At 34.8% G+C, this 11,271-nt stretch overlaps 5 protein-coding genes across 7 annotated transcripts; 3 read left to right on the forward strand and 2 right to left on the reverse strand.

Annotated features, from left to right (window-relative positions):
- Window positions 1–339: 339 nt before the first annotated feature.
- On the forward strand, window positions 340–4,912 carry LOC108562220 (the record flags this gene model as incomplete). Its single annotated transcript, XM_017920494.1, has 4 exons — window positions 340–596; window positions 669–958; window positions 1,173–1,347; window positions 4,803–4,912. Coding segments are annotated over 4 exons (804 nt in total), but the record flags the coding sequence as incomplete, so codon positions are not given.
- Window positions 4,913–6,257: 1,345 nt separating this feature from the next.
- On the forward strand, window positions 6,258–7,168 carry LOC108562308 (ribosomal RNA-processing protein 7 homolog A). The gene is made up of 2 exons (XM_017920604.1): window positions 6,258–6,369; window positions 6,420–7,168. The coding sequence occupies exons 1-2, from the start codon at window positions 6,336–6,338 to the stop codon at window positions 7,121–7,123; spliced, it is 738 nt and encodes a 245-aa protein (XP_017776093.1). The 5' UTR covers window positions 6,258–6,335; the 3' UTR covers window positions 7,124–7,168.
- On the reverse strand, window positions 7,152–8,414 carry LOC108562272 (uncharacterized protein C7orf26 homolog). Its single transcript, XM_017920561.1, has 2 exons — window positions 8,306–8,414; window positions 7,152–8,238 (listed from the first exon to the last, which is right to left on the reverse strand). The coding sequence occupies exons 1-2, from the start codon at window positions 8,382–8,384 to the stop codon at window positions 7,196–7,198; spliced, it is 1,122 nt and encodes a 373-aa protein (XP_017776050.1). The 5' UTR covers window positions 8,385–8,414; the 3' UTR covers window positions 7,152–7,195.
- On the forward strand, window positions 7,435–11,121 carry LOC108562294 (surfeit locus protein 1). 2 transcript variants are annotated; one of them, XM_017920588.1, is made up of 5 exons: window positions 7,435–7,491; window positions 10,019–10,203; window positions 10,261–10,577; window positions 10,627–10,800; window positions 10,860–11,121. In XM_017920588.1, the coding sequence occupies exons 2-5, from the start codon at window positions 10,036–10,038 to the stop codon at window positions 11,062–11,064; spliced, it is 864 nt and encodes a 287-aa protein (XP_017776077.1). In that variant the 5' UTR covers window positions 7,435–7,491; window positions 10,019–10,035; the 3' UTR covers window positions 11,065–11,121. The 2 variants fall into 2 exon arrangements, with proteins under 2 accessions (XP_017776077.1, XP_017776086.1); XM_017920597.1 differs by lacking the exon at window positions 7,435–7,491 and adding an exon at window positions 9,931–9,954.
- Window positions 8,427–10,438, reverse strand: LOC108562275 (probable tRNA N6-adenosine threonylcarbamoyltransferase). Of its 2 annotated transcripts, none has more exons than XM_017920574.1 (3): window positions 10,376–10,438; window positions 9,310–9,745; window positions 8,427–9,238 (listed from the first exon to the last, which is right to left on the reverse strand). In XM_017920574.1, the coding sequence occupies exons 2-3, from the start codon at window positions 9,644–9,646 to the stop codon at window positions 8,568–8,570; spliced, it is 1,008 nt and encodes a 335-aa protein (XP_017776063.1). In that variant the 5' UTR covers window positions 9,647–9,745; window positions 10,376–10,438; the 3' UTR covers window positions 8,427–8,567. The 2 variants fall into 2 exon arrangements, with proteins under 2 accessions (XP_017776063.1, XP_017776068.1); XM_017920579.1 differs by lacking the exon at window positions 10,376–10,438 and adding an exon at window positions 10,004–10,041.
- Window positions 11,122–11,271: the final 150 nt, after the last annotated feature.

Below are 11,271 nucleotides of genomic sequence, written 5' to 3' on the forward strand. Positions count from 1 at the left end.
TATTGAATTCATTCTATCTATTATAGCTTTCGAGTAAATCAATGAAATGTGAAAACACTGCATTTTCGAACGTCATTTTTTCAGTTTTTCAACTTTGAACGCGTATTACGGCAATTCGGCATTCAGCTTTCATATGCATATATCGGATTCATTCTATCTATTATAGTTTTCGAGTAAATCAATTAAATGTGAAAACACTGCTTTTTCGAACGTTGTAATTTCAATTTTAATTGATAAACAAACAATGTTGGTTACTCCAGTATCGACATTTGTCATTGGTTGTACCAAATTAATTGATGTTGAAGGTGTTGTACTAATATCGTTTTGTTGTTGTTGCAGAACGACTTGTTGAAAGAAGAATTGGAGGCCGAGCGCAAAGGATGCGGCCGTTACAGGACGAGCTGCGTACGTGCGGCGTTGAAAAGGAGCCCGTTGGACGAGTCGGAATGCGCGAAGAAGTTGATGGAGAGCCGCGAGCATGCGGAGCTCCTTTCGCAGTTCCAAAAGGGCATGGAGCATCTGTCCACGTGCAAGAGGAAAAAATGTTCGGTGTGCTCGTACACCAAGTCGACGTTCGGGAACAAGGGTCGACAAAAGTACTAAAACCTCAACAACTGCTGTAATTTGCGGCCGTCTGATTGCTGATTGTTCGATTCGGTTTCTTGTAGCAAAAAGTTATTCTCCTGCCTTCAAACGCCGTTCATGGAGGTGCGCAACATGCTGAAGCCGCCGCCATCGCCCGTCCACGGCGGCACCAACGAAGGTGAGAGCCTGTCCGAGTGGTTCTGCCCTTTGGAGGATCCCAGCGAATGTTCCTCACTGAGTCTGCCCTTCGCCGAACTTGCCATTTCCTACATGGACGATGGATCGGACTTGAACGTCGCGCGGTACGGAGAGACCGACATCATTCCCTTCAATCACGACGCCCTCAGCCACCTCGCCAACAACAGCACCAGAGGTGAGGACGCTTCTAATTCTATAAAATCAAGTAATACTTTTATTCACTTAATTATTCACAAGAATTCATTCATAAACAATCTTCATTGCAACATATTACTATTAAGATAAGTAGTAGTGAAATGTATATAAATTAGATGATATTCTAGTGATAATCAGTGTTAATCTTATAACGATATCGATTGAAACGGAAAACTGCCCTTCTGTGTTCGTAGGCTTCGGAAGCGATTCCGGCTTCTCTTCGGATGTTTGCGCGGATTACAAGAGCGACGTGACGACGCCAAAAGAGAAGTTCAGCCCGAAAGGTACACTCGACGACGCCGAATGCGCGAAGCTGACCCGGACGAAGTGGACGGCCTCCTTCCGGAAGCTCATCAACAAGATCAAAAAGTAAGTGCAAGAAGCAGCACCGCCGATGACGCGTCCTCAAACCCACCCCACTCATATGACACCAACATCCGGGTAACCGGGAATCGTCTGTTGTTCCCTCTCTTCCCGTTTACAATAAACACATTTACACGTTTACTGAAACCGGAAGGAAGAAAATAGGTGGAAGTTTATTTATTTACAGTTGTTGTTTTTTTTTGTAAGATACTCGACGAAGACAGCGTGAACCAAGTGTGTGTGAAGGAAAAATATATACCTTTGTTCAAAGTTTATTTTTGCTCTTTTCATTTTTCTTCTTTCTCTATTCACTATTAATTCTCTATTATTATTTTGTTTGAATATTCGATTCGACATCTGCATAGTCTTGCGCTCTGTTAACTATTTACGAAGCGTAAATAGTTAGCCGTCATCATCAACCATATGATCATGATCATTGAGCATCCCGAGATCGCGCCCCATGTTCCATCATCAACACTCATTTAACTTGTTTTAATTTGTTACTATAATTAATAATATAGTTAAGCGGATCGATGATACATAAATAACATTATTATTTATTTATTTACTATATTTATATATATATATAAACGTATAAATATATATATAAATGGTATACTTATATAGAGAGACTATATAGAGATTAAATCTTAGATTTAGTCGAACTTAATATTATTTTCTTTCGCCTAGACTGATAGTATTTTAAAGCTAGTGTATTAGTTTAACTTGAAGGTATATATTATGAAATATATTAAGATTATTGTTAATCGATGAGGGCTAATTTACTTAGCCTCGAAGAAACATTGCCAAACTACGTATGCTCCAAAAATAATTAATATACGAACCTCCTCTCCTCAATTTAAAAAAAAATAATTAATTAAATAAATCCCGTTCAATATTAACAACAATGTGATGAACGTTGCATTTCGCCAAATAAAATAATGAAAGAAACGTCGTTTTTTTTTTGACTAGGAAAATTATTGATGTTAGTGTGAAATTCGTTGATGATGTGATATATAAAACACTTTATTGTAATTAACTCGTGACTAAAATCGAAAAGAAAATCAAATTGAAATTTGTTTGATTATTAACAGTTTGTCAATGAAATAATAGAATGTTAAATGCGTATGTTTATTAACTCGAGATTTGGTATTTTTACGGAAATGTCTTAAGATTATCCATGCCCCACATCATGTTTGTTTCTCTTTTTAAATATAACTGTTACGTTGTGTAAAAAGAAAAAATTAAATTAATTCGTTGTTGAAACTATTGGAAATGTAGCCCCGTTCTGTTGATTAATCTATAATTAAATGTACTTAGTTAAGTTTGAGAGCCGACCCAGAAGCTTTGTTAATAATTTATTTACACTATTATCGTATGTACTTAAGTAACTCTTTCTTGTGCCTTTTGATTTGTGCGACCACCGAGAACAGCAAAATAAAAAGGGTATTGAATATATATATAAAATGAAGATGCGACTACTTCTAAGGATCCAGACGCACTCTACGTTTAGTATTAATTTGTATTAACTTTTTTTTTATGTAAGTTTATCTATTATTATTTGTTTATGTTGTGTTTAATTAATTTAATTTACATCTATAATTTTCTATGTGTATTTCTAATTTTTTTTTTCGATATTATATACATGCAACTATTGTGTTAATAATAATAATATTAATGTTATAATAAGTACGATACATTCCAGCTTCGTTTTTTTGTACTTTTCTGTTATATGTAATTTATTTTGTACTGTAACTTTTCTATACACCTGCGTGTGCGTGTGCCTAGATTCTAATTTTTGTTTTAATACATTCTTGTGATAAAAATAAAGGATTTTCTTACGTGTCCTACAACTTTATGAGCAATGTTTATTCGGCGTTTAGTGAGAAACTCGAAGTCTTTCGCTTTCAGTGGAATGAAGAAAAAAGTAGAAAAATTCGTTACACTTTGAAATACAAAACGTACAAGTTGATCAATGGAAGCAAAACAATTGTATTGAGGAAATGACTTAAGTTAAAACTTTCAATTTGAGAGTCAATTTTGTGTAGATGCGAGTTTTATTTACAATCTTTATTGATTAGATGAACTTTGCGATATTTATCATGGTTTACTTGTTGAGTCCAATTCGTGATTTTTCAAGTACTTTGCAACGTTTGTTTTGCTGACAAGTATTGAAACGATTTAAGTAATCTATGAATTTACTTGTCAACTATTGCTTAGTGTATAGTCTCCATAGTTACAATAACTGATTGGAATAGTTAAATACATGTACAGTGGAGCCTCGCTTAACGAACACCTCACATAACGAGCAAAGTTCTGGTTACGAATGAGTTTAGATTTGCTAGAGAGTAAAGTAGTTTTATCTATGTTAAATAAGTCAAATTAAATAAAATAGTTTTAGGTATTATAAATAAATATATATTTATTGATTTCTGAATGGACTACACGATACATGTCAAGTAATATATCAAGTAACATATGGTTTACTTGTTGACTCCAATTCGTGATTTTTCAAGTACTTTGCAACGTTTGTTTTGCTGACAAGTATTGAAACGATTTAAGTAATCTATGAATTTACTTGTCAACTATTGCTTAGTGTTTAGTCTCCATGGTTACAATAACTGTTTGGAATAGTTAAACACATGTACAGTGGAGCCTCGCTTAACGAACACCTCACATGACGAGCAAAATTCTGGTTAACCATGAGTTTAGATTTGCTAGAAAGTAAAGTAGTTGAAGAGTTGCTTTATTTATGTTAAATAAGTCAAATTAAATAAAGTAGTTTTAGGTATTATAAATAAATATATATTTATTGATTTCTGAATGGAATACACGATACATGTCAAGTAATATATCAAGTAACATATGGTTTAATTGTTGACTCCAATTCGTGCTTACTCAATTACTTGTCGAGTAATTTGCAGACAAATATTGATGGACGAGCGAAGCGAGTCCTGAAACCAACTGTATTCTTGTAATCGAAACGATTTACTTGTCAAGTATTGCGTATAGTTTCCATGGTTACAATAGTTTGTTTTCAAGTGTGGAATAGTTAAGTAGGTTTTAATTAAAAGGAAGGATGTAATCTTTGAATTTGAAGCGACTTGTGGTGTAGAGAAAGTTTCTTCGTTACATGTAGAGAACATAACGCTGGTGTTCGCCATGGTATGGGCAGACGATGGTCTGCTGTGTCAAGTATCCCCAGCTTCCGAAATACACGATAACTCTTTCTTCTATGATGCGATGATTCTGATGGTTTCTGGATGGCTGCGGACGCAGAATGTGCGGAGTGAGACCCTGGGAAGTCAACCAGTGGTAAGGAGCTTCCTCCGCTTCCAACGGGAAATGAAGTTGATTGTCGGTGGGAATCATCCTACGAAAACACTACTCGTTCACAATTAACATACAAAAAATAAAAATTGTCCAAATTTGCATTCACGATGTTTTCGTTCTGCTTTCAGGTCGATGGACGGATGGATTTTGCAAGGGATTGTTGTAGCTTTTAGACTGATTTCGGGGAAGATGGAAAACCCATTTTTTTAATTACATTAACTAACAAAAAAAAAAGATAGAGACAATATTTACTAACGTTGATAATAATTCATTAAAAGCGATTCACCCACAAATTTTACATTCATTAATCTTCAATAATCATCACTCAATAACTAAAGTCAAGAAATTAAGCAATGGAAATGATTTAATAAATAATATAATTGTGATATTAAACTTACGAGATACTTGAGCGTTCTGCACTACGTTTCAATGCAAACTAAACAACCCTCAACTTAATTTGAAATATGATAATCTTTGTTTATTAGTTCTGCTGCTATAAAACGTGGATTGTTTTGATATTTCGTATTTACTACTCATGTAACAAAGATATAAGTTTCCAGATTGATGTTTACAATACCGTAGGAATCGGAGAGGGCTGTAATCGTTAAAGAAACAATGGCTATCGCTCCAAAGAGTCATGTCTTTATTTTTTTACAGTATTTACAGTATTCCTGTAAACATAGAAACGATTAAAAAGTTATATAACAAATTAATAAGTTTTTGTTATTAGTTTACGATTTACTTGCATATATTTAATATAATATAAACATATAGTTTCCATAAAGATATTTGAGTAGTCCATTGTTTATTAACAACTAGGTAACTCGATTATATAGTAGTATACATTACAAGACTATTTTGCCAAACAAAAGACAGACTATTTACACTTTATAGATAGATTACTTTTCATAATAATAGTAGAATTAAATAGAGTAACAAAACTAAAGTTGCATAATAATTATAAGCATTTCAGAAGACAAAATTCGAATACATTTTAAATATGCAAAATGTTATCAAACTTTGCCAGCAGATGGTGCTAAGAAAATATAATTAATCGGTGATAACTATGTAATTAAATAAGAAAATATTGGGATGAGTAAATTAAAATTAATTAAATTGCATAATGGACCTTTTAGCTAATTTTTTATTCTAATTAAAGCCGTAATTAAAAATTGGAAATTTGATCAGCGCTAAAAGTGCTGAACTATAAGCTTATTGATGATACCAAAAGATGGCTAAGAAACAAACCCCAATTCTTATGTATCCCATCTAACAGTACAAAAGTTAAACACTTAGTTTAATAATTAATTTAGAACATTAATTAATATTAAAATTGTACATAAATGTGTTACAGATTATTTAATTTCTATTTAAAATATTTTCAATTTGTTTATGTGATTATTAAAGACTTTATACGTGTTGAAATAACATTTATAACATAAAATTTAAACATTATTTTTGATTCAATAATGAAAATTAAATTGTTTAACGATTATTGCTACTAATTGATATATAAATAAACTATTTCATATTACAAAATAAATACATTGGTACCAATTCCATTTTAGTGTATGCAACTATCTTCATGTAGTTCTTTCACATGTACTTTATAAATATAACCTAGTTTAGTATATCTAAAAGTGTCCAATATATCTACAAAAATGGCAAAGCAAAATAACTTACAAGGATTTAAAGGTAATATTATTAATATTTGTAAACTTATACTTTATGAATCGTAATTTCAGTTATTACAACCAAGTATTGTAGCAGTTCGAATGCAGAACATGAGCTTTTCATCAAAGAGCATTCTGTTAAAAACCAAGCAGAGGATCAGCCGATTGGTAGAACTTTGTTCCTGATCAATATCCCACCATGGGCCACAGAGAGTGCACTTCTGAATGCATTTAAAAAGTCTCAAATCAAAGTGGAATCAGTGAAATTTGCACCAAGGGAAAGTCATGATAATGGTTTCAGAAATGCGTTTGTGGTGGTGGACAATGGTAAAAGTGTTGTGAAAGCTTTGAAGTTATCTTCCTTGCCACCTTTATCAACAGATGGAGAGAAAATTAGTTTAGGATTGGAGCAATGGGCCAAAAGTTATAATGATAGTGTGAACTGCAGAGAATCACTGATAGCCAAGATGACGGAAGTTGTAACGAATTACGACTTCTCGTCGACGAAGGAGAAGGAAGAGGAGAAGAATCAACAAGTGGACGATGAGGGTTGGACTGTGGTGACTAAGAAGAAAGGTGGCATGAAGCGTACTGAGAGAGCTATAAATAAGATTAAGGGAAAAATGGAGAGGAAGGAGAAGGCTTTGAAGAACTTCTACAGGCATCAAATCAGACAGGAAAAGAAGGATCAGCTTGTTTTGCTGAGGAAGAAGGTGGAGGAGGACAAGAAGAGGATTCTTACTTTGAGGCAAAGGAGAGCCTTCAAACCATTCTGATTTGTTATATTTATTTCTTATTCTGTATATACATTTAACATTAAAAAAAAACTTTTTACAATATTATCATAGTCACTTGTTCATTTTATGTATGTATATGACAATACCCAAGAGTTTGTTTTGTGGCAACTGAGATAATTGATTCACGAGTTCGTTGACATTTCCATAAATGCATTTTCCAAACAATGCAATCTGAATTGCTTGCGCATATCTATCCAAAGATAACTGAAGATTTGCATCATTCTCGAACAGCGTCTGTTTGTCGACACCCTTTTTTCTCTTGTGCAACTCCAATGAGTATCTACATATAGAACCGACTGGTACTATCAGATGCTGTGAACTCACAGCCCTCGGTGGATTGCTAACAGGTATTTCCAATAAACTATTCAACAGCGATAAATGCAGTTGACTGTACAACTCGTTATTCTGGTTATAAATCGGCGCTAAAACGCACCACTTCAACAAACCAGCAATAGGAGTTGTAGCCTCCATGGCAATAGCGCCAGGTGGCAGCGGACTTTGCATAATCTGCGCTGCTACACACAATTTGTAATTCTCGCTTACCCAATGCACGATCGTCTCTAGCAACGTCTTAGGTGGAAAAACGATCTCTTTCTTGCTGTCCACATAATACAGCTCAGCCACTGCAGTTAAAAAGTTTGCAGTAAACTGCTGCGAATTCTGATAGAGCAATTTCAGTTGGTCAATACTGTTTGGTATCAAAATGAAGTAATCCATGACCAAGGCCTCAGCAAGTTTGCAGCAGTTTGGTGAAGTGTTTCCTAACTGCTGCATCCATGTGCTAGCAGATATAAGCACTTTTGCAGAACCAGTGCCAATGGCAATCGACACCAGTTTACTCAATATACCCAAACGTTGGCTTGCTGTGGTCCCACTGAAAAGTGTCAGAAACACAGAATTTCTTGCTGCATCTCCGGTCACACTATTGAAATAATCAAACAGCACTTCCAACAATTGCAATTCTTGTATCGCTGTGAACACTGAATTTCGTTTGTTGCCTCTCCTGTCCACTTCACAAAATACAAACTCAGCCATCAGATCCAGTGCAAGATCCATTTGTTTTATATTCGTATTCCTTCCACATATTAGCTGCCCTAAAACAGAAATAATCGTAAATATATTTTTTATATAAATTTAAAGGTTAGAGAAACTGAAAAAAACCTATTTTATTTAATGCTTCCTTGGCACAGTTCGGAAATTCCGTTTTCCTCAAGCCTTGCTTAATCTCCGAACTGCTCATTGTTTTAAATTATCAATAAAATCTTTAATTAATACTCGGTGAAAGTAAACAATTTATTTATTTTTTCCTCCACATATTTTGTTTACAATTACTAAGGTGAAGTTAGGTTTTCAGATATACCAACGTAATAAAGTTTATTTTTGAAATTCAAATTTAATTTTGCTTTGAAGGCTTCAATTTGTTTTAATCATCTCTCCAAGTTGTTTCTACCTCATCCGTACGATATCGTTGGGTGATGAAACAATCCTCCCATTTCATTTTGCAGCCACTTCTGAACATTTCGGCACCTGCATGAGCGATCATAACACCATTATCAATGCAAAATCTTTCGTCTGTAGCGAAAAGCTTTGCTCCGCGCTCTTCGCACATTTGCCCCATCATTTCTTGTAATCTCTCATTGCAGCCGACGCCTCCAACTATCAAAACTTCTTGAGAGTTGCAGTGCGCCAAAGCGCGTTCTGTAGTCTCCACCAACATAGCAAACAAATTCTCCTGCAAAGAAAAGCACAAGTCTTCTGGGGTGTAGCCTTCTGCTAACAGCTTTGGTACTTTCTCCTCCAAATATGACAGTATTCCAGAGAAACTTACATCCATGCCTTTCACGCAGTAAGGCAATTGAATGAATTTGTTGCCTTTCTTGGCCATCTGCTCGATGTTGTAACCAGGACTTGGAGCATTAGATAATTTCAATACTCTAGCGAAACGATCCAAGCAATTTCCAATTGCAATATCAATGGTCTCTCCAAAAATCCTGTAGCGTTTCCTTGAATAAGCAATGACTTGAGTGTTGCCTCCACTCACATACAATACTGTTGGATTTTTGGCACCTGTAATTAATCTTCCCATTTCAATATCTACAATAATTAAGGATGATTCATATTAAATTCTTAATAATTTTATTCTTATTTAATTTCATAAAGGATACGTCCTATGCAATGATTAACACCAATCAATGGTTTATTCCATAATTGGGCCACAGTCCTTGCAACAATTGCTGTTGACTGCAGAGGAGCTCCCATTCCGGGGCCCTTGGTGTAACAGACCACATCTATGTCGGAGGTGCATATTTTAGCATTGGCCAGCGCCTCTCTCAACACTGTTATTATGTTATCCCTATGATGCTGAGCTGTCTCCTTCGGCAGGAAACCCTCTCCAGGTGGTGTAATGTACGTGCGGCGACAATTCGATAAAACTGTTCCATCCACGACAATTCCAATACCCAATTTATTAGCACTGCCTTCAAAACCGATTGCCACAACCATTTTTCTTGCAGTTAAATCCAACAATTCCCAAATATTTATAAATATTGTAGGTTAAGTAGTTCAAACTAATCTAAAGGGAACAGTTATTTTTCTTCTTTTCTATAGAAAGAATGAACAAATATTAAAGTAGTACAATAAATATTCAATTTATGCATAATTAATCAATTGCAACATCAGTTTAAACAGGAATATAAGTGAGTAGTTCAAATGAACCATTTAGTATTTTCGTGATTAGAAAATAAATATTAAATTGCGTACGCACAAGGCAAATAATTATTGAAACATTAATAAATAGTTGATTTTAATTGGTAATTAAGTATTTAGAATCAATGTAAAGTTAATTTTAACTTATAAAACCTTTCAATCTGACAGGAGCATAACCTGGAAATATGCAGCTGATATCGAAATTGTTTCGTATTACCCAGGAGCAAATAAGTAGGAATGTTCGTCAAATATCATGGACTTCGAGGAATTGTAACAGGAAGTTGATGAACGAGGAGGTGTTTAGGCGTAAGAAGCAGCAAACCTACATTGGACCGTTCGGTTGGTTTCTCTTGGTAAAATGACCTATGGTTCAAAGATTTTGAAATTCTAGTATATTATTTATTTTTTAGACAATACCAGCAGCTACATTTGGATTAGGAACATGGCAGGTGCAGAGGAAGCAATGGAAGGAAAATCTTATAAAACAGATGAAGGATCGCGTGAATACAACGCCTGTTCCGTTACCTGAAAGTATGGAAGAGATCGAGAGGCTCGAGTATTACCCTGTCCACGTGAAGGGGCATTTTCTGCACGATAAGGAACTGTACATGGGACCTAGGACGTTGTTGGCAAAAGGCGACGCTTCAACGACGAGCGGGTTGATGTCGAAGAATCAGATGTCGCAAGGATATTTGGTGATAACGCCGTTCAAATTGGCCGACAGAGAGTAAGTCTATAGTAAGTCGGGTTTAGATGGTAATTGCGTTCCATTCTAGCGTAACGATTTTAGTTAACAGAGGATGGGTCGCGGCTAAAAATAAACGACCGGAAACCAGAACGGCTGGGCAAGTCCAGGAAGTCGTCGATGTTATTGGCATAGTCAGATTGCAAGAAAATAGGCCAAACTTTATGCCCAATAACAATATCAACGCAAACTCTTGGTTTTATAGGTATACTTTATCCTAGACGAGAAGAGTACTAAATCTAAAGTGGTTTTGTTTTAATGCAGGGATTTAGATTGCATGTCCGATGTAACGGGATCTTCTCCGATATTCATTGATGCCACCAATGATTTCGACGCGATCGGAGGACCTGTTGGAGGTCAAACCAGGATTTCCATAAGGAACGAACATCTATCGTACATCTTCACTTGGTACAGCTTGTGCGCTGTGACCAGTTGGATGTGGGTCAAGCAGTTCGTGAAGAAACGTTAATTAAAGCTTAAACCATGTGTAGAAAGTGTAATATTATATAGTCAGAAAAGTAATAAAACATCATATATATTTTAATAATACAATTTGTATATAATCATATAAGATTAAAATATGAGCCATTTAAATTTTAATCATCAAGTTCATAATAAATTCAACAATCATTTTTTTTTCTCCTAAATATATAATATAATTATAATAAATATATCT

Source organism: Nicrophorus vespilloides, unplaced genomic scaffold (genome assembly GCF_001412225.1).
Source record: "Nicrophorus vespilloides isolate i.1.1-1 unplaced genomic scaffold, Nicve_v1.0, whole genome shotgun sequence".
NCBI classification, from domain to species: domain Eukaryota; kingdom Metazoa; phylum Arthropoda; class Insecta; order Coleoptera; family Silphidae; genus Nicrophorus; species Nicrophorus vespilloides.

Bases quoted from the DNA above. Each gene is read 5' to 3' on its own strand.
- LOC108562308 (XM_017920604.1), top strand. From the start codon at position 6,336: ATGGCAAAGCAAAATAACTTACAAGGATTTAAAG. The intron at 6,370-6,419 runs GTAATATTATTA...TCGTAATTTCAG, and splicing joins TAACTTACAAGGATTTAAAG to TTATTACAACCAAGTATTGT.
- LOC108562272 (XM_017920561.1), bottom strand. From the start codon at position 8,384: ATGAGCAGTTCGGAGATTAAGCAAGGCTTGAGGAAAACGGAATTTCCG. The intron at 8,239-8,305 runs GTTTTTTTCAGT...TTTCTGTTTTAG, and splicing joins GGAAGCATTAAATAAAATAG to GGCAGCTAATATGTGGAAGG.
- LOC108562275 (XM_017920574.1), bottom strand. From the start codon at position 9,646: ATGGTTGTGGCAATCGGTTTTGAAGGCAGTGCTAATAAATTGGGTATT. The intron at 9,239-9,309 runs GTATCCTTTATG...TAATTATTGTAG, and splicing joins TGTTAATCATTGCATAGGAC to ATATTGAAATGGGAAGATTA.
- LOC108562294 (XM_017920588.1), top strand. From the start codon at position 10,036: ATGCAGCTGATATCGAAATTGTTTCGTATTACCCAGGAGCAAATAAGT. The intron at 10,578-10,626 runs GTAAGTCTATAG...GTTCCATTCTAG, and splicing joins TTCAAATTGGCCGACAGAGA to CGTAACGATTTTAGTTAACA. The intron at 10,801-10,859 runs GTATACTTTATC...GTTTTAATGCAG, and splicing joins GCAAACTCTTGGTTTTATAG to GGATTTAGATTGCATGTCCG.